The sequence below is a fragment of the Pleurodeles waltl genome, chromosome 10 (genome assembly GCF_031143425.1).
Source record: "Pleurodeles waltl isolate 20211129_DDA chromosome 10, aPleWal1.hap1.20221129, whole genome shotgun sequence".
Taxonomy (NCBI): Eukaryota; Metazoa; Chordata; class Amphibia; order Caudata; family Salamandridae; genus Pleurodeles; species Pleurodeles waltl.
Window position 1 is genome coordinate 917,548,269 of NC_090449.1, and position 21,941 is coordinate 917,570,209.

The following is a 21,941-nucleotide window of genomic DNA, read 5'->3' on the forward strand; positions in this document are numbered from 1 at the left end:
CCTTACATGTATAAAATGGGAAGGTTTAGGCCTGGCAAGTGCGTACACTTGCCAAGTCGAATTGGCAGTTTAAAACTGCACTCTCAGACACTGCTGTGGCACGTCCAAGCCATGTTTACAGGGCTACTCATGTGGGGGGCACATTCTGTGCTGCAGGCGCACTAGAAGCATTTGATTTACAGGCCCTAAGCACCTCTGGTGCACTTTACTAGGGAAGGGACTTACTAGTAAATCAAATGCCAATTAGTGAAAGGCCAATTACGCATATAATTTCACAAAGGGAGCACTCGCACTTTAGCACTGGTCAGCACTGGTAAAGTGCCCAGAGTAACAAAAACAGCAAAAACAGAGTCCAGCACATAACAACCTGGGAAGCAGAAGCAAAAAGTTATGGAAGACCATTTCAAGGATGCCAGGTCTAATAAGCTGGGTCCAGGGGTTGGTGCAGGATGTTGGGGAGGCTTCTCTGTCCCTGGGGCTCAGATCAGGAGGCCAGCAGACTAGCCTTGGAGTCACTCTAGTGTCCTAACTTCAAGATGAGGCTGCAGGTTCATTTCTTCCTCCCCAGGCAAGAGGGAAGCAGGAATGCAGGTCAGCACAGCAGCACAGCAGTTCCTTCAGAGCAGCAGTCCAACAGAGGGCCAGTGCTTTAGGAAGCACAACAGTCGTATTTATTGGCAGTATTATTCACAGGGCCAGAAGTGTACTGAAGAGTTGGTGTCTGAGGTCCAGTATTTATACATAGTTGTGCCTTTGAAGTGGGGAGAAGCTTCTAGAGGCATGCCTTTGAAGTGCACAGATGCCCTGCATTCCTGGCCCTGGCTCCAGACAAATTACAGGGGGTTGGTTGCCCTTTGTGTGGAGAGAGGACACAGGCTATTCAAATGTAAGTGAGATTGGACTCAGCTCCTCCCTCCCATCCTGCCACTGATAGCCCATACAGTAACACCTGAGCTCCCCATTGTGTGTGGCTGTCTAAGAGATATACACAAAGCCCAACAGCCTACTACACACAGGCATTTGACCCAAAGACAGGCAGCAGACACCAAATCACAAAGACTAGAAAATGTTAAATTCCTAAGTGTGACATTTTCAAAATTGTAACTTGCAATCTAACTTTACCAGCAGTTAGGATTTTTCTATACAAATCCAGAGACACCGAACATGGACTGGTTACCTCTTACCATTTGCAAATTGCACTTATAAATTGTAATAAGTTAACTCCGATGTTATGCTATGGGGGAGGTAGGCCTTGCAGTAGTGAAAATCGACTTTAGGACATGTAAGCATAAAAGTACATGGTCTACTTTTTAAATACACTGCACTCTATGTTCTGGGCTGTCCACGGTCTACCCTAGAGGTGCTATATGTGTTAAAAAGGAAGGTTTAGTACTGGCAAAAGGTTTATTTTGCCTGGACAAAATGGCAATTCAAAACAACCCACACACAAGCTGCAATTGCAGGCCTGAGACATTTTAAAGGTGCTACCTAAGTAGGTGGCACAACCAGTACTGCAGGGTCACTAGTAGCATTATACTGTATTTACAGTCCCTGGTCACAGGTAGAGCCACTTTACCTGGGCCTTATAAGTAAATTAAATATGCCAACTTGGGTGTATGACACTTTCACCATGTTTAAAAGAGAGAGCACACACATACAAGCACTGGCTAGCAATAAAGTGCACAAAGTCCTAATGCCAAAGTAAGTTAAATATGCAGATTGGGAATAAGCCAATCTAACATGTTTTAGGTAGAGTGCGCAAGCACTTTGGCACTGGTTAGCAGTGGCAAAAATGCACAGAGTCCTAAGGCCAACAAAAAATAATTCAGCAAAAATAGGAGGAGGGAGGCAATAAGGTCTGGGATGACTCTGCTGAAAGGGCCAAGTCCAAAAAACAGCAAACTGGAAAGGACCTCACAAGTCATCCCTGTCACTGCATCTTGATTCTATCCTTGAAGATGCTGAGGAAGATCTTCAAATCACTTCCAAGCAACACTAGGGAAACTGTCCCTCACATCCTAAAAAGTGTGAGAGTAGAGGCTCAGTAGTTTAGGCCCAGCCATGTGTTAGAACAAAGATCAGTGGGCATCATTGAGATGGTGAGCATGGGCCAAGAGGTTTATCAGACATATGTACATATTTCAAAATGAGCACGTTCTTAGGAAGGAATTTAAAACTGTGAAAGGATTGAACACTCCTATTATGGAGATGGAGAGCATTTTATATTTTGGAAGCATTGCTAGAGATGAATTCTTGAAAAAGTGGAGTGGAGAGAGATATTGTCCCTTTGCAGTGTAGAGTTACAGCCTCTGTGTATTGATAGCTTCTGCAAGAGATATTTGGAAGATAGGAAGTTCAGAGATGTGTACTTAATGTAGTCATATCTCAATGAGCAGTGTACCTCGATCATCAACTATTTTGATAGGCTAGTGCACTATTAAACGAGGGGTGGTTATGGTATTGTACATATTGGTGAAAAACAGCCTGGCAACAGTATTTAGACACATTCGCCCTTGGTAATAACTGGCCTAAACCTTGCATTATATTCTGGGACATTGTAAAAACTGCCAATGATAAATTAAATACTAGGGCACTGTTAAAGGCTATCAGTGGAGCTTTATATGTTAAGGCATTCTGTAATTTCTCCCGGCTACAGTATTTTTCGGATTGGCAATTTATGATAGATGGCCTGGAAATAGCACGTTTTGTAACGTTTCCCGGTATAAAACAGCCTGTAAATGGTGTTTGAATGCTGACGAATTCTGGAAACCGGCAAGGCTGTGATGGTTTCCGCATTGAAACATTGCGAAAATATTCATCAGTATATTTTAGCTACTGGGCATTAGGATAGGGTTTGTGTTTTTCATGCTGTACAATTGTATAAAATCAGCTAGATTACATGCCGTCCTTAGAAGTATGGTAGTTTTTGGTGCTGGGATACTGGAGGGCCAGAATCTTCAATTCCGAAGGGAATTCCTGCACCAGATACCAGTAATCAGAACTTTTCTCCCTGGAACTGTGACTAGCTACATAGTAATACTGGGTCCCTTTCTGTGCCGTTTTCCCTGATTCCAGAGAGAAAACCACTATCGTTTTTCTCCTACTCAGAACAGGTGGAAAGTGTCAGCGGAATGGTCAATACGGGTCCGGGGGGAATTGTTGTTGGGTCAAATCAGGGCAGGGTTCACAGTCTGTTCATCGAAAGCATTGTCTACTCTCCTGTCCTGCTACAGGAATGAATGGATCGGGGGATGTGCTGCTGCTTGCGGCTACTGCATCCTGGTAAATTATCCGATGTGTCGGAACCTGGAACTACCTTTTGAAATGATACTAGTTACAACGAGACCTTCAGGGTTTACGCACTTGATCACCGAGAACTGGCTCGCTGTGGAGCACTGTGAAAACCAGCTTCACTGTGGGGTACAGAGAGCGAGATTATTTCCATGCACAGAACTTTAAACTCGTGATGTTGTACCTGATGTTTTCGATGGGCAGTTTCCAGTACGTAACACCACATAAGAGAGGAACTACTTCATTTGCATCACACATATCTGTTTGATTTGCATCCAGTTTTGCTTTGGACACATTGTATAAAATGAGCATGTTTTATTGCAAAACTGAAATATTTTCCTCGAATATTTCACCAATTCCCCTTTCAAAACTGACGGCGAAACCTATTGTCTTCCAGTTATTCTATTTGAAAAAGTGTGCAGTTTAATTCACTATTTATATCTTAAGGAGGAAGCACCAACCTCCATACCCTCCTGCACAGGATCAGGCTTGCTTATGCAGCGAAATTTGCAGCTCAAAATCCAGTGTTTTCCATGCTCCTGTGGGTACCATTTCAAAAACTGCATCTTGTAATGTGTTTGACATTGAAGTGATTCATAAGTCATTTAGTGACTTTGTGCTCAAAATCGCCATACCCCAGTGTTAACTGATGCCGAACATTGTTCCTGTAGTTCCTGCGTCCTGATACATTTTGATCTCATTAACTGCAGGCCAGTAAGTGCTGCAGTACTCATCAGTAACCGACGATCTCCTGCAGATTTTGGGACCAATTTAGGTGTGGCAAATGTGACGTCTGCAGTTCCTATTGTGCGCCTTTTTCAGTATTGGTAGCGCAACAGTCTTTTAAAAATCAGTCACCTCTTTTCCTTATGTCACATGTCTTCATTTGGTAATGCGTCATTGCAGCACAAAAAGTTGCAAATGCATTCTTACTATTCAGCCTTGCCAAGAACTTGGCCAGGACCCAGTGTATTCGATGAACGTTTGTGCACATGTGCTAAAATACGCGCAAATACATCTTATTGTGGACTGAGCAGGACTCAGTGAGTCTGAAACGTGTAGTAGTTTTTCTCTCCAACATCCCTTTAAAATGCGACATGTATGGTGAGCTTCAGAATTGTCCACCTCAGTGAAAATGATTTAATTGCATGCTGTGACAGCTTGTGATACATCTGCTCTTTGCTCTTCCCAATGTGGACGTCTCCCAGATAAAATAACCCACTGACAACTCACCTGCATGCCATGCCCCCTTCTAAGTAGATACAACACTACTTTTCTAAACGAAAAATTTGGTATGTTTTTTTGCTTAGGTGAAACTCGTTGCAGCCGAAAATATTTTGCTGGGAGACATTTTCTGCTTGAACTAGTGGTACCTCAAGTATCTTTTCTATGCGATGCATGACAACTAAAATTTCATGCGAGATACTGGACCAAAACGTTTACTCACATTATTTGTCATTTTGGATTATTATCTCAAAATGTATTCTATATTTTGGTGGAAGGGGACATGGCGCAGATTCGGCACAAGTCTACATTTAACAGCATTCCTTTGATAGATGCTGAAGCTTAAATCCCTTTTTAAATCTTTATTTTGGTTATTCTCTTTCATATTGATTCATTGGCCAGTAGCTTACTCCAGGGTGGTAATCCCAAAGACCACCCGATTCCATGTGCCACATATTACCAAAAAGTATCTGGTGGGATACTCCGTAGAAGGTCAAACTGCACTCTGGCGCTCTATGGCAGACACCAGTCCGTCACTGTCAATTTCAAATGAATTGGAGAAAGTTCAAGGGCAAAAAATATTCACCACTTGCCACTCCTAACTTCCTTTTGATATTTAAACACGAATAGTGGGATGGGAAATGAGAGAATGAGAGCTGATTTATGTGATCCTTTTCTGAGTATTGTTGATTGGGGAATCTCATGGAGATTCCCGAAATGTGTGAAAAAATCCACGTGGATTCTGCTTTCCCCGAAAAATGCAGAGCACCATCACATTAGCAGAGGCATTTCCAGTCGGTGATTCTGTCGGCTGCTGGAGGAAATAGCCTGGTAAGCATCTACAACTTTGGCTACTCCTTTTGCCACCCAACTAGGGATGGGCAGATTTAGGCCCATATTTATACTTTTTTAGCGCTGCATTTATTTGCGCTGCTTTCTAACGCAAAAGCGGCGCAAATTTACAAAATCCAATTGTATTTTGTTAGTTTGCGCCGTTTTTGCGTCAAAAAGCGGCGCAAATGCGGCGCTAAAAAAGTATAAATATGGTTAATTCCTTACTATATGTAAATATATGAAGCCCAAGAGAATTATTTACTACCCATTTGGGCAGGAGGTACAGTTCGCTAATTGAGGACCCTTAGAAATCCTGTTCGAGAGTGCGTAGGGTTCTGTTTTAAATATTTGGAACATGATAATGAAACATAGGCACTGTATGGTCTCATGATGAGAAAATCTCTCACACCTTTTCCTTAACTCATTTTATCGATTGTGTTTGTGGGTGATGTTCTATACTAAAGGCGCGGCTCTAGATTTCGCTATCTCTGACCAGGGTCATACATGCCAGCACACACTATTTTGGAAGGGAGATTTTTAGAGAGAAACGTGCGTTTATTTTATCTTTCTCCTTCCTAATATTGCCTCAACTCAAGACAATAAGAATACAAATCTCTAGGTTTACGTTTTTAAATCTTCCTATTTCCAGCTTCCAAATGTCATGTGTGCCAGGTATCAAGCACCTGTGTTCATTTCATCCAGGAATATGATGATACATTTGTAATCATTCATCTTGCGCTTTAGATCTTTAGCCCATTTTGGCACTCTAATTTTTTAATTATGATAAAGCGGTTTTAAATCCTGCCAATTGCTATTGTTTATTGTGTTGATTATATATACACAGTAAGCTGCGTTTTACATTTGACTTGCTATTATACACAGTGTGTTATAAACGACTCTGTGTTGACGTTATTCTTATTTATATGCATGCTTATCCATATTTGATCCAACAATTATGTTTACATCATTTAAAACCAACTGCAATCGCCTCAAATTATTTAAATTTGTGCCTTAAGCTACAGATATGGATAAATATAAGCACATTTCAAAATGTCACACATCCTCTTATTACGAGATAATTGCACATTACCTTGCCACTGCTTTCTTCTGACCGTTAAAGGCAACAACTGTCCTTATTGCAGACAGAATTTCTTCGGCTATTGCCCCTGCCTTTGCATATGCGGACATTTCCTTGGCTGCCAGTGATCCTAGGAGCTGTCAGGGAATCAAAAAGTGAAACTAGATTTAATATTGTTTCTACTATATGTTTGATTGGAAGTATTGCAAGTAAGCATATTAAACAACACTCAGTTTAGTATCCCCTGTGCCACCCTTACCCTATGTCATTTTAGGAACATCCCAAATTACTACACCAAGGCCGCTATTATGAGTCAGGTTTAACAAAATGAACTAATTTCTTTATGCCTCAATGTTGTTACGCCTAACTATTACATGTTAGGTTTTTCCACACCTGAATTTTTTCTAGATGTCGAAGAATCCGAGTAGATTATTTTGGACTGTAAAACTGGTTGGAAAAATCGCTTGAGGCATTGGCTGATAAAGAAGCTAAGTGTAGTTCCCATTTTTTCTTTAATGGGAAAGCATACAAAGCATACAATTCATAACTGTAACATATGTGAATTAACAAACTTTACTATAAGATCATGGGCCCACAGGGATACACTCCTAGTTACACCCTAAAATGTAGTACTTTCCCACAAATGCTAAAAGTAGAGACACCTTCTCAACCAGAGACACCTTCTCTCCCTAGTAGACACAGTACAGTAATGCCGGATAGAAGAAGATATAGTAGGAGTTCCTAGCAGGTAGCCATAGGGCCCAGCAACACCTGCATGCCTTTCAGAATGTATACAGGACTTTAGTATTCCAACTAGAAGGCTGTGTCCAGCAACAGTTCCATGTTGTTCTTGGAGGAGGGGTCACTCCGGTGAGTCCCCGAAACTGCAGCAAGTAATGCTCTCGTGCCCTCCCTGAAGTAAGGAGAGGGGGGGCACACTCCCACCAAAGTATTGCAGGGAGACCCTACTTGAGCCCCTGCATGGAAAATCGCCAAAGAGGTAGTGGTTGAGGGGCAAACTCTTGGGCAGCCTGTCTCTGTCCCGGGTGAGCTGTGTGCAGGGGAGACAGGCTGCAGGGCGCCAGTGGCAGACCAAGGGGACGGGACTGCTGGGCAATGAGTGGTCATTGTCCTCCAAGGTTGGCACTCATCCTCAGGTGACCAATGCCTACCACAGCACTGACTTCCCGCTCCCTGGAGAGGCAGTGCTAGCAGAACCCAAAGTGATCTGCCCTGTAGTCCATAGGACACTTCTCCTCACCATGGGTGCTGGATTTAGGGATCAGCCCAATCGCAGAACCCGCTGTGGGCACAGCAACTTCAATTTCACCCAGGTAACTTAAATAATTATGAAGAGCGCTCAACACACGCTAGAGGGGGAGGTGCTAGAGGGGGCTCATGGGTCCTCTGATGTCTTCTAAAGCCTCCACAAGAATAGGGAAGGACATGTCCATAGTCCCTGGAGAGCACTGTGGGCACAGAACAGGATGCAGGCAGGCCAGCACATCACGGTCTTCTTAGGAATGTGGCAGTCCTTCTTGTGACTTAGCAGGCCCCAGGTCAGCACAACAAAGCCAATGGTTCAATCCTGGCAGCACCCAAGTGCCTTAGTGGGACAGGGTCAAGGAGCAGCTGGCAGCAGGGCAACAAACAGAAAATCACTCCAGTGAGTCCTTTAGGCCACTCAATCGTAGCAGGAGCAGGGCAACAGCAAAAGAGCAGTCTTGATGAGTCCTTTGTGCAGTGCAGCATGCCTTCTGACAGAAGTTCAGTTCCAAAAGTGGTCTAAAAATCATGAGATCAGAGCCTCTGGACTTATACTCCAAAATGTCTTTACTCAAGGGTTGACGTCAAAGGAACCCTTTCAAGTGTAGCACACCCCGTTTCAGTTCTGCCATGGCTCCAGACATCAGTAGAGGGTAAATCAGCCCATTGTGTGAGGCAGGGATACAACCTATACAAATGTAAGCGTGGCCTTCCTCCCTCTCTCCCAGCCCAGGAGGAGTATCAGTATGCAAATGGATGCAGATGCTTCTCATGTCACATCCATCCCCTCCCATGTTGTGGCTGTCTGGGAAGTATGCAAAACGTGCAGCTGTCACTCTGCCCTAGACGTGGATTGGAGTCAGGCTGCAAAACACTCAGGGATATAAGCACAGAGAAATGCCTACTTTCTAACAGTGGCATTTCGAAAATAGCAATGCAAAATCCACCTGCACCAGTAAGCAGGATTTCTCACTACTATCTGAAACATACCAAACATGCCCTGGCTACTCCTTTCAGATCAGCACCATGCCCATAGAGATTCCTAGAGCATTCATTAGGGGTGACTTAGGTGTAAGTAAAAAGGGCGTTTAGGCTTTGGCAAGTAGTTTGAAACTTCTCACACAGGCTCTGCAATGGCCGACCCGAGACTGGTTTAAAAGGCTACTGCTGTGGGTGGCACAGTCAGCTCTGCAGGCCCACTAGTAGCATTTGATTTACAGACCCTGGGTATATGGTGTACCGCATTACAGGGGACTTACAGGTAAACCTAATATGTCAAACGGGTGTAAGCCAATCATACCAAGTTTGAGGGTAGAGTTCACATGCACTTTAGCACTGAGTAGCAGTGGTAAAGTGCCCAGAGTCCTAAAGCCAACAAAAAGAGTGTCCGAAAAACAGTTGGAGGAAGGCAAAAAGTTTGGGTATAACCCTGCAGAAAGGGCCATTTCCAACAAGATACCATGGACATTTTGACTTCCTGTGCTTCATTTTGAAACAGCAATTCAAATTACTCTTATTTTTTAACACTGAGTCATTTTAGTGGAAGGAGTACCAGGAGCCGTCTGACAACCAAGCACTTCTAGTCAGCAAGAATGAACGTTCTGAACAGCATAAGAAATGGGCCTTCATTCCAAGACCTTTTCAAAGCATTTTGAAATTCCCTGACTAATTTCCCAAGGTACTGAGTAAGAAATGTGTGTGAAAAACATTATTCTAACAATTGGTCCCACCACAATAGCTCCCTTTCAGCATTTATGGTCCTATTTAGAGTTTGACAGAGCAGAATAGCAAAGCAGACTATCTGCCAAAAAGTGTCACTGACTCTTAATAGGGCAGACAAATAATACAATCATTACTTGTGAATCGCAAAGTTATCTGTTGATTTCCTTTTTAAAATTGTGCTTCTCATGCTCATGTCTCAAGAACAAAACAAATCAACATCTCCCATCTAGCTTCAATACAATAAGGAAAACTAATTTAAAATGTAACTTGCTTCTTGGTGGGCTCCATCTCAAAGTATGGAGACACCCACATCCAAGAGACCTGATGTATTCATTCTATTACCCCCACATGGCTCGTACAATAGGATAGATTATCTTTTCAAAAGTCATTGTGCTTTGGGTAGGAGCTTTGCTCTGTACTTCTTCAGGAAAATTATATCGATTAATTCTTCTCATTGTATGGAGCATACATGGCATGGATACAGAGTTAGGGTCCCCAGTAGAAGGCCAACTGGGGTATTTAATCTAATAGAATTACAGAATCATACTTCGTGAAGGTGGCAATCAAAGTAGCTTCCGCCAGGGAGATATATAGGTTACAACAGCAGCTAAAGGTGGTTATATAAAGAAGATGGAAGTGTTAATCCCCGACCTAGACAGCAGTGTTAAAGATAAAGATGGACTAATATAGTCAAGGACAGCAGAAGTAAATATAAAAAAGTTGGCAGCGTCGTGCACCATCATTTTCAAAATGCAGGTATGCACCGTATTTACTAGAATACGGCGCACCCCTGTGTTTCACCCTGTACTAAATTTGCTGCTGTGCGACAACGCAGCCACCCTTGCACAATAGTGAAGGGAGAAGGTGTGAATGAAACCAGAACCAACAGCCTTAAAGAAATGTAAAAACCCAGTAGTACTAGGCACGTTAAAAATGTGTCCCGAAAGTTCACCAAAGTGTCTGAGAAAGTTTGTATCTAAAAGGGACTGTATTTCTGCAGATGACCTCGCCATGTGGAACGTGCAGATGTAAACGCCACGTCTTTTTGAAACAAAAAGCCTTTGGTCTTCTCAACTTGTCAAAATTCACATTTGAAGTAGCAATGTGAGTCCAAATATCTGCCACTTTTGTCTGTTGTGTAGGGAGAAAAAGAACATTCCTGCAACAGGTGACAATTTGGGAGCCCGAATCGACATAAGCTATTCCAGCTCGCATTCCAACAGCTCTCACTGTTAAGAAGTAGATAGCTTCCATTATAGAGCACCTGGTATGCAGGTCTAATCAAGGGGACTGGAACGCCTTTCAGATACCAACTTAAGTTCACTGCCAAAGCATTACATGCCCTGTGCCAGGACAGCTGCATGCAAACCATTAAATGGCTCAAATAAGGCTTGCATTCTCTGCTGCTAAGAAAGACCTCTTTCATCCCATTGAAACATTTGTGAGAAAAGGGAAGCTCCCACACCTCATGGATGTAGCTATCTCTTAGCCTTTCATATCTGCCTACTGGGATGTGTTTGAAACGGGACGTGAATTGCAGTGTTGAAATAGGCAGATTAATAACACCATGTATTAACCATTCAGCAGATGGTACTTCAGCCACAGTAAAAGGCAACGTTTTCAATTTCTCGATTTGTAGCATAACATAAGTAACTTCCTTCTTTGCCATTATTTGTTGTTCTCATGTCAAATTGAATGCAGAAAATATATCTATTGACATTTTGCGAGGGAATGCAACCTGATTTCAGTGTTGTAGTCTCCAACTCAACTGTATAATAGACTTAGCTGACTGTCCATGTATAAATTACATGTCACTTTGCACAATGTGTATTGCAGAAGAAACAAGGTTTTTTAAAGTGTATATGCGGTCAAACAAGGTGTTAATCCCATTATCTACAATGGCTTATGCTTTCTGTAAGTTTTCCTGATCTCTTTGCCTTAACCGGGCAGCAGCTTCTTGTTGGGAAAGTTTCCAAATTTCTTTGTAGACTTCATATAAGAAGCACTTTTTACGTTGTTTTCTGGGGCCTAACAGAAATCCCCGAAGTCTATGTTGTTAGATAGGAGACTGAGGTGTTCTTTAACAGCATCTAGTGAGGAACTTTTTAACCATTGCTGGAATAATTTTCCTACACTGTATGTTATTACTATACCCAAATGTTATGATAATACATAGCAAGAGACTGGTCTATTTGTTCTAGAACACCCTGTGGAGTTTACAAAATATGCATGACAACCATTGGTATCTATTGGCCACAATAACTACCACCAAGATGAAAAAGTGATGTATTAAATGTTCCATTTTGGACCCACTCATCAAGCTGATGTTCAGTTGCATTAATGTATTTTTGCCGTTTGTAAAATTTAGCAAGGGCAGGGATACTGGGTCCATTCAAATCCTTAATCTTTGACAAGCCTAAACAATTTGTCTGTTGTATGGTTTCATTAAAAAATATCATTTGAACTGGTATCAGACATGCTCTAAATAAAGCTTCCTTTCCCCTTGTTTGCCAATTTTTTGTTCTCCACACACTTTTCAAATCAATTGACTTCAGCCAATATTCATAGCCAACCAGGACACAAATAAATCAGAATAAATCAATTTTGTATCAGTTAATACAATTTGTTGTATTTCCATCACAGGCAATTTAAAATAATATGACTCAGCATTTGTAACATTGTGTCCAGAAAAATATGTAGACTTTTCAGAGTATGTTTTCGAACTCCCCATTAGTAGAGTTGGACCATGTTACCATTGTGTATAATTAATTATAATCTTTGGGGTACTTACTCTGTGAATGTAATGATGTCCATATTAATTATAACAGAACATACCTCCATTATTTTCTTTCGATTGATAAACATCTTCACTTTCATATACAGTAAACTATTCTAATTCAGATAGCACAGAATCACCTGTTTTTACACCCCAATGATCAGAAACAACACCAGGTGTTATTACATTATTCATGAAAAGTTTGAATACATATGGAATTTAAATGACCTCAGTCAGCCCAGATATATAACAAAGGTACTTTATCCCAAACAATCCCATCAGGAATTGGTGTAGCTGAAATATTCACTAGGGACAAGTCTCTGCAGACGTTATGGGAAGAAAAATGTGGTTTTAGGTCCTCATCCACCAGTTCAACTGTAGAGCATTCATGAAGTTAATGACCATATATTAGTAAGAAAAAAATGATGACAAACCCAATCCAGAGAAGTAAGGCAAGTACAGTTAATAAGAGCCACGTGTAGTATGATGGCAGAATGAAATAGTTAATTTTGAGCCAATTTATCAGCTTATGTGCTCTTGACAGTCTTATTGCAGAAGAGGCAGATGAGTTAGTAAAAGAGTCATTGACGTCGGCAAAGAATCTATAAGCAGTTTGTGCAAAGACTGGAGCGGTGTTTAGGAGAGTAGAACTGGCAGAAGTCTTCCTTGGTGGTTCATAGTATACTGTTCCATCCGTTTGTGTCGAATTTGAGTAAAAGCGCTCAATATTGTTGACATTATTTGGCACAGAAGAAGTTAACATGACTAATGAAAGATAATTTTCCACCCTCCACAAGCTTCATGAGGTGTCAGCATTGCTGCTTAAAACCTGTAGGGGAACATTCTGGTCTGTTGTGGAGGGATTCTGGTACTACCCAAGAGTCCTCTAAGTCTGAGGTGCAGGATCGGCCATGTGGTGTAGCTTGACATTTTCGATGGAAACAAAGCAAATTTCTTAAGAACCAGGCAGCGGTGGTAGAATAACAGTTCTGGTACCGTGTATTCCCAGGACTGGAACAGGTGCATGATAAGAAGGACCAAACCCCTTTTTCACTGCAATCTTTTCACACACTAGATCCCCAACTTTTGGAATCCAGCCAGTTGGTGTTAATGGTACATCCCCTATTCCCAAGGAGGTGGCACTGGCAGATACATTCTCGTCACAGAACTGATGTAAGTCCTACAAGACAGTGACACACTCATTTATGTCAAAAAGGGTATCTGCCACCTCTGCACCAGGACCATCAAGATAGTGGAACATACATTTGTGTTCCGAACAAGCATTCATATTGGGTATACCCTCCCAGGGACTTTCCGGGAACATTAGTACATGCTTTCTGGACTCCATATAGTTGAGTAAGCCAACTAGGACCTGTGCCTAATAGTGTAGCTTTTAGGAATTGTTTTAAATCCTAGTTTCTTCTCTCCATGACATTATTTCTCTTGGGATGATACAGAGACGAATAATACAGTTGAACCCCTAACAAAGTCATGTTGTCCCTGAATGCCCTTTAGGCAAAAGCAGGGCCCTGGTCCGAATGGAAAAACAAGAAGGTATATGTGCTAATAAAGACTTGCAAATCTTTATTAACAGCTCAAGCCTCAGCCAAGCATTGTGGCCAGACCCATAGAAATATGGAGCATGAGTCAACAGCCACTGAGATGTATTTGTATCCATCAGGTGTCAGGGGACCACAGTGGTCCACATACACACATTGTAGAGGTTTGCTGGAAATTAGGAGGGATGTCTGCGGTGGACCCTTTTATGTGCTGAGAGGTGCACAGCAAAGGACATACTGCTTGCTCTGTTTGTATAGACCTGGCCACCAGTAGCGTCCTTGCAACAATGAAATAGTAGCTGCCACACCAGCATGGGCAGAAGCAACTCCCTCATGCACTGCTTTAATCTACTCAGGTCTTTGATCTTAGTTGGGGATCACAGATCACCCACCCCTGGCATTGTTACTATGGCCATATTGATGCTAGATATGCTGTAGGAATATTTGGCAGGATATGCCTTTGGCAAGGGCTTGCCTTCAGCAGAAGCTTTCACAGCACCAGGGTTTCATCATCCAACCTCAAATGTGAACAAGTTATTGCAACAACAAAAGCCATCGCTACTGCTGACTTGGCCTCTTCAGCCAAGGTATTGCCAGTAACGTGTATTCCAACATGTTGATGTCCCAATGTATGAACTACATGGACATCAGTGGCCGTCAGTAACATTGCCCATTGAATGCAACATAGATGTAGCGTCTTAGTGTTGGAAACGCTGGCTTTGGTAACAGCCTTGAGGGCTGGGATTGGAGATACAACAATGATGGGTTTCCCCTGAGCCAGAGGTCTCTCTTTAATGACAGCCATATGAACATCAGTCGGTATTTTGTTTTGTGGGAGCAAAGGGTTGTTCAGCTGTGGAATACAAATGTGATTTGTATGTGTAGGAAAGTCCTCCTTTTTGCCCTGGTCACCCCCACACTTTTTGGACAGGTACTGGTGGTTACTGACTCTTGGCTGTGCCCTGGGTACTGCTTACCAGTCCCAGGGCCAGTGCTCTGTGTAAAATGGATATGCAAATTAGGCTAATTATAATTGGCTAAGTTAACCTACCTATAAGTCCCTAGTATATGGTAGGGCATGTAGGTTTAGGGACCACAGCATAGGTGGTGCACACCTAGGTGCACTGCTGAGGTGCCCAGTGTCATTTTAAAAGTAGGCCTGCCTTGCTGGCTGCTTTTAAATTAAAGTTATATGCAAATTCGACTTTGGAATTAAAAGTAGTTCCAAAGTCTTAAACTACCTTATTTTCACATATAAGTCACCCCTAAGGTGTGCCCTATGTGCCCCTAGGGCTGGGTGCCATGTAACTATAAGCAGGGACTTTATAAAAATAGATTTATAAACCCTGGTGAGGTAAAAACAGCCAAATTCGTTTTTCCCTCATTGAAGTAAATGGCCTTCATAGGCTAGAATGGGGAGACTTTATTTTAAATTTTAAAGTCTCCTTAAATGTTGCATACCAAGAATTTGGTATCAAATTAATTGTTGTAATAAATCCCACAACTTCCATTTGTTGGATTTAATATAACTTGTTCAGGTAAAAAGTTTAGACTTTACCTAAAACGTTGCCAATTTCAGCCCTGCATTGTTTTTGCTGCTGTGCTCTGATTGGCCAGCCTGCAGCAGCTTAGCCAAAGCTGCCTTGATGAGGTGTGAAGTGGCCTGGCTTCACACAAAGGAATGTGCTTGGGGGAGAGAATCTCCCCTCAGCAGATGGTGAGGCAGGAACGGGGAGGGCTGCCAAACTGGTCTTCAAAGGCAGAGAAGGACATCTGGAGCACCCAGCAACACCCCCACATCCTGCAACCCCAGACAACTAGGTGGCCCCTTGATTAGATTAGGAGAGGGCAGGAGAGGGGTGTGTTTATGATTTTTAGCCACACCAGTGGGTGGGCTCAGCCAGATGTAACCTCCAAAAATCAGATTCAGCCATGTTGGATTTTTAGAGACTGTTGCCTTCTGGGATGGATTTTTGCCACACTTCCCAGGAAGTGGTCATCACAGGGGGACGACCCTGTACCTGATTGGAGAACCAGGACCCCCCTGCTTTTCACCCAGGAGCAAGGATAAAACTGGCAGACCTGACCCCACACCTGAGATCCCTGCCAGATTTCAAGAAGAAAAGAACTAAAGGAGAAGAAGGACTGCCCTGCTGGACCCCTGGCCTGCACCTGGAACCTGCACTCAGAAGGACTGCACCAGCTGCACACTTGGGCTTCACAACAAGAAGGACTTTGCCTGGCTTCAACTGGTTCAAGGAGGGACTCCCTGTTTGCTACAGGTGAAAAATTGCTATAAAGAGTCCCCTGCACCAACTCCTGAAAAAAGAGACCAGTTGACCACTGCCCAGTGGCCAAAAAGGAGTTTGCGCCAGGTGCATTCTGGGAGTTGAAGTCCGCACCCCCCAAGGACCATCACAGAACTTCTGGACCCTTGGGGTGAGCTGTGGACCCCAAAAGAACCTTAAAAGAACATCTGGTGAAGCCCCAGAATTTTGGAGAAGATTTGAAAATTTTTGTAAAAAAGCTCCAGAGATGGACCGACCCGCCGCGGAAATTCTAGCCGGCTTGCCTCAACCGCGACCCGGCCTGACTTGGTGGTTCGTCCCGGTAAAGAAAAACCTCCGAAAAAGAGACTAAGTCCGAAGGTAAAAAGTTGACTGGGACCTCCCATCCATCGTATCCGAGAAGGGCTCCACGGACGTCGGATCAAGATCCAGGTTTACCCTGGTCGAAGGATTTTCACCTCGAAAAAACGACTAAGTCCGAAGGTAAAAATCTCCACCGAGGAAACCCACATCGCGTATCCGGACAAGGGCTCTAGGAGGTCGGATTCAACTGCCAGGTTCGTCCCGCTGAAGAAAATCTTCAAAATAAAGACTAAGTCAGAAGGTAACTTTTTAACCGAGGCCTCCCGCGACTTGTAGCCGAGCATGGCTCCATCGCGGTCGGCCTGAAACTTTGACTTTGCCCCGGTCCTGGTGCAACCAGATGACCCGATTGGCGCTATTTGTTTCTAAGCGCTAGAAAAATAATCATTCTTTAAAAATTCATATCTCCGGTTCCCTTTATCCGATTTTATTCGTTTTTGTGTCATTTTAAAGATAAAAATATAAACTATTTTTATAAATTGGTTTTGGATTTTTAAACTGTTTCCTGTGTTTTATTTAATTACTGTTTTGTGATATTTGAACGCTTTACACACTGTCTCCTAAGTTAAGCCTTGATGCTCGTTGCCAAGCTACCAAGGGTTGAGCTGGGATTAATTTACTGAGACCTAACTGTACCTAGGTGGAGGTTAGTGGCTTGTTGCTAGGTGTAGGTACCTACCTGCCCTTACCAATAACCCATTTTCCAACAGTATGCAATAGGGACGGTATCACCCTCATTGAATGTTTCATAGGTGAAACCGATGGCACCAGCAACTACTCTGATGACAAAATGTGTTTTGTTGTCCCTTGTGTGTAAATGTTTAGTGCAAGCATGTCTTCTTGCAATGCTCTAAGAATGCATGTGTGATTGACTGTCCAATATTTGCTTTATAAAGTCAGGACGTTTTAAGTCATACAATGGTTTAATGTGTTGTGCATAATCTGGAAAGTAAGTTCTGCCAAAGTTTAAAAAGCACAACAGTGACTGGAGCTTCTTGATAGTGTTTGGTGGTTGTAAATGTGTGTATTTTTCTAAAAATTGGGGTGAAAGGCTCTTGCCTTCACCTGATAGTTTGTATCCCAAAAATAGGACACTAAGGGGGTGATTCTAACCCTGGCGGTCGGTGATAAAGCGGCGGCCAACCCGCCAACAGGCCGACGGTCCAAAAAATGGAATTCTGACCCTGGCGGGAACCGCCAACAGAGACCGCCACATTAACACTCCGACCGCCACGGCGGGACAAACAAACAGCGCGGCGGTCACCGCCAACAGACAGGCGGCAGACAATGTACCGCCCACCCTATCACAACTCACCAATCCGCCACCTTTTCCGGGGCGGGAGCCCCGCTGATAAAAACACGTCGGAAACAGACTACGAACGGGAAAACGCTCACCTCTACGCACTCCACGAGGAATCTGGACAGCATGGAACCCGAATTAAACATCCTACCTGCTCTCGTCTACCTGCTCATCTACCACGAGTACGAACGCCGGCGCAGACGACAACGGTGAGTACTGCACCTACAACACAGGGGAGGGGGGAGGAGGAAAGGTTACGGCACACACATATGCGACCCCCACCCCCCCCAAACTATGTACACACCAATGCAGAGCAACAAGTCACAGTGACACCACCCAAACCCCCCGGAAAAATGCAAAGACATAATTAAATTGATAAACAAAATTTATGTAAAAAATAGCCTCTGATAAGTCATGGTCAAATAGCAATAAAAATTATAAAAATATAACAAAATATTTTGTGCAATCGATAAACCGAGGCAATTAGTCCAGCACATTTAATGAAATTCCAAGTGTCCGTGGGCCAAAGTGTATCAACACAAGGGCAAAGCCCACACAGGAGACCTGAGTCCGTTGGAGAGAACACTGCTGGGGCATCTGATGATAAAACTACAGGCACCTCAGGGGGAAGGGAAGGGGGGGGCACCACAGCCACATGAGTCCACGACGCCAGATCCACGAAGGGGCCACCATGCCCACTGTGCCATCCTGGGGAGTGCAAAGCCACAGTCTCTCAATGTCTCTACAGTGGGTGGCTTGCCCACTGTGCCATCCTGGGGAGTGCAAAGCCACAGTCTCTCAATGTCTCTACAGTGGGTGGCTTGCCCACTGTGCCATCCTGGGGAGTGCAAGGCCACAGTCTCTCAATGTCTCTACAGTGGGTGGCTTGCCCACTGTGCCATCCTGGGGAGTGCAAAGCCATAGGCATGGTGGGCACAGTGAACCGTGAACAGTAGCTCGACACAGATCCGGCACTGTCATTGTGCCAGTGGTGCTTGAGACGGCGGGGCCCAGCGGAGCGGTGCTTGAGACGGCGGGGCCCAGCGGAGCGGTGCTTGACAGGAAGGGCCCAGCGGAGCGGTGCTTGAGACGGCGGGGCCCAGCGGAGCGGTGCTTGACAGGAAGGGCCCAGCGGAGCGGTGCTTGACAGGAAGGGCCCAGCGGAGCGGTGCTTGAGACGGCGGGGCCCAGCGGAGCGGTGCTTGACAGGAAGGGCCCAGCGGAGCGGTGCTTGACAGGAAGGGCCCAGCGGAGCAGTGCTTGAGACGGCGGGGCCCAGCAGAGCGGTGCTCGAGACGGCGGGGCCAAGCGGAGCGGTGCTTGACAGGAAGGGCCCAGCGGAGCGGTGCTTGAGACGGCGGAGCCCAGCGGAGCGGTGCTTGACAGGAAGGGCACAGCGGAGCGGTGCTTGAGACGGCGGGGCCCAGCGGAGCGGTGCTTGACAGGAAGGGCCCAGCGTAGCGGTGCTTGACAGGAAGGGCCCAGCAGAGCGGTGCTTGAGACGGCGGGGCCCTGTTCAGCGGTGCTCTTCTGCACGGCGGGGCCCTGTTCAGCAGTGCTCTTCTGCACGGCGGGCCCTGTTCAGCGGTGCTCTTCTGCACAGCGGGCCCTGTTCAGCGGTGCTCTTCTGCACGGCGGGGCCCTGTTCAGCGGTGCTCTTCTGCACGGCGGGCCGTGTTCAGCAGTGCTCTTCTGCACGGCGGGGCCCTGTTCAGCGGTGCTCTTCTGCACGGGGGGCCCTGTTCAGCGGTGCTCTTCTGCACGGCGGGGCCCTGTTCAGCGGTGCTCTTCTGCACGGCGGGCCCTGTTCAGCGGTGCTCTTCTGCACGGCGGGGCCCTGTTCAGCGGTGCTCTTCTGCACGGCGGGGCCCTGTTCAGCGGTGCTCTTCTGCACGGCGGGGCCTGTTCAGCGGTGCTCTTCTGCACGGCGGGGCCCTGTTCAGCGGTGCTCTTCTGCACGGTGGGGCCCTGTTCATCGGTGCTCTTCTGCACGGCGGGCCCTGTTCAGCGGTGCTCTTCTGCACGGCGGGGCCCTGTTCGGCGGTGCTCTTCTGCACGGCGGGCCCTGTTCAGCGGTGCTCTTCTGCACGGCGGGGCCCTGTTCGGTGGTGCTCTTCTGCACGGCGGGGCCCTGTTCAGCGGTGCTCTTCTGCACGGCGGGCCCTGTTCAGCGGTGCTCTTCTGCACGGCGGGGCCCTGTTCAGCGGTGCTCTTCTGCACAGCGGAGCCCTGTTCAGCGGTGCTCTTCTGCACGGCGGGCCCTGTTCAGCGGTGCTCTTCTGCACGGCGGGGCCCTGTTCAGCGGGTCTTGTCCAGTAATTCAAGGGAGCCAGACCTGGCCTGGACTCCCTGCTCAGTCGCCCTCCGACCGTGCAGTTGCTGGACCCTTCGGTGACGGAGTCCTGAGCCCTTTGGTGTCCTCCCTTACACCCGGGATGGGGCTTGTGGGGCCCTCCTGCTCCGCGCTCCTGCTGGCTGACTTCTCCGCCCTGCTGCCCTTTTGCTCCTTAGAAGAGGCTCTCCGGCCCTTGCCTCCCCTGGATGTTGTTGCAGGTGAAGTGGCCGAACTTTGGTCCTTGGGGGTAGCCGTGTCAGTCCTCTCACGGCGGCCCTTGAGTTTCCAGGTCCTCTTGCCTGGGGGGGGGCTGGCTGTCCCCTTGCTGCTGACAGAAGTGTCACTTCTGCCAAAGGGTGGACTCCAGAACCCATGCACCACAGTGACACTTGCAGCTGGGCTGGTGGTGGCTGAGGTGCTCTTGGGACTCTTAGCAGATGGAGGGGGTGGGTCAGGGGAGGGAAAGAGGTTAAGATTTGAGAGGTAAATTTTTTAGGACCAAGGTAAAGGGTGGGAGTAGTGGTGATGGGAGTGGAGGAAGAGGATGTGGTTATAGGAGAGTCAGGTGTGCTGTCTTTGGGTGCAGGTGATTGTGACGTAGGCTGTCGTGAGGTGGATGGCTGTTGGGTGGGTGGCTGCCTGCGTTTGTGTGTCTTGGAAGAGGGGGTGACAGACACAGTGGGAGAGGACAAAGGGGACGTGTAAATGGCAGTGGGGGTGGTGACTGCACGTGTGCGGACTGTACTGGAGGGTGTGCTGGTGATGGAAGCACTGGCTGATGGTGGTGTGCATGCAGGTGTGAGTGTAGACGTCACAGGGAGGGAGGAGGGAGACGAGGAGGAGGGGGACACAGAGGTGGTAGTGACTGTTGGCATGTCTGCATCTGGGTGTTGCTTGGGTGAGTGTTTGTGGGATCTGTGGTGCTTGTGTCTGGATGAGCTGACCTTGGGTGTTGAGGTGTGTGCAGGCTGGTCTGATGGTGTGGATGGGATAGGCTGAGGAACAGGAGACAGAGACAGGGTGGAGGCAGTTAGAAGAGGGAGGCTGGAAACAGGGACAATGGCTGCTGTCAGTGCTGAGGCCAGAGCATTGAACGATCGTTGATGGGCAGCCTGACCCGAATGAATGCCCTCCAGGTAGGCATTGCTCCGATGCACCTCCCTTTCTACCCCCTGGATGGCATTCAAAAGGGTAGTCTGCCCAACAATGATGGTCTGAAGGAGGTCAATGACCTCCTCACTGAGGACAGCAGGGGTAACAGGGGCAGGGCCTGAGGTGCCTGGGGCGAAGGTGATGCCCGCCTTCTTGGGCGAGCGGGCACGGAGCGAAGGCTGAGGGGCTGCCGGGAGGGCGGGGCTGGTGCGCTGGGTGGTGGCTGTACCTGTAGAGGCGGGGGCCCGGATGTTGCCGCCACCGCTAGGGAGCTCCCATCCGAGGACGTGTCGGTGTCGCTGGTGTCACCACCGGTCCCCGTTGTGGTGCTCCCCTCGCCCTCCGTATCACTGGTGCCCTCGGTATCTGTACCACGGCCCACCGGGGCCTGGTGACTTGCAGCTCCCTCGTGCTCCGATGCCAATTCTCCTCCGCCTGATGATGCTAATGCACAGATGCACAAGAAGATGAAGAAAAAGGGTGGGGGGAGAAAAAATAAAACAGGTTGAGTGCATGCAATGTCAACACCATTGGCGGAGAGGACAGACACAGGAGCCTAATGCACTACGCTGCGCTATCGGGGTATACTACTCAGTACTTGTGACCAGGCCTACAACTCTATGAACAACAAATACACACATGGATGATGCAGGACCATGGATAGCTGTACTTGGCACCCTACAGAGGTAGGGGGCGGGGGCACAGGGCCATGCCTAAAGGAGAGTACTACACTACAGAAAGCGCCCTGGCCTA

General features: G+C 46.3%; 1 protein-coding gene across 1 annotated transcript in view; it reads right to left on the reverse strand.

Annotated features, from left to right (window-relative positions):
- Nucleotides 1–21,941, reverse strand: part of LOC138262462 (ATP-dependent translocase ABCB1-like) — a 571,226-nt gene that overhangs the window by 439,753 nt on the left and 109,532 nt on the right. Inside the window, exon 5 of the mRNA XM_069212358.1 lies at nt 6,440–6,564. Coding sequence (XP_069068459.1) covers nt 6,440–6,564 — 125 coding nt within the window. The remainder of the gene's footprint in view (nt 1–6,439; nt 6,565–21,941) is intronic.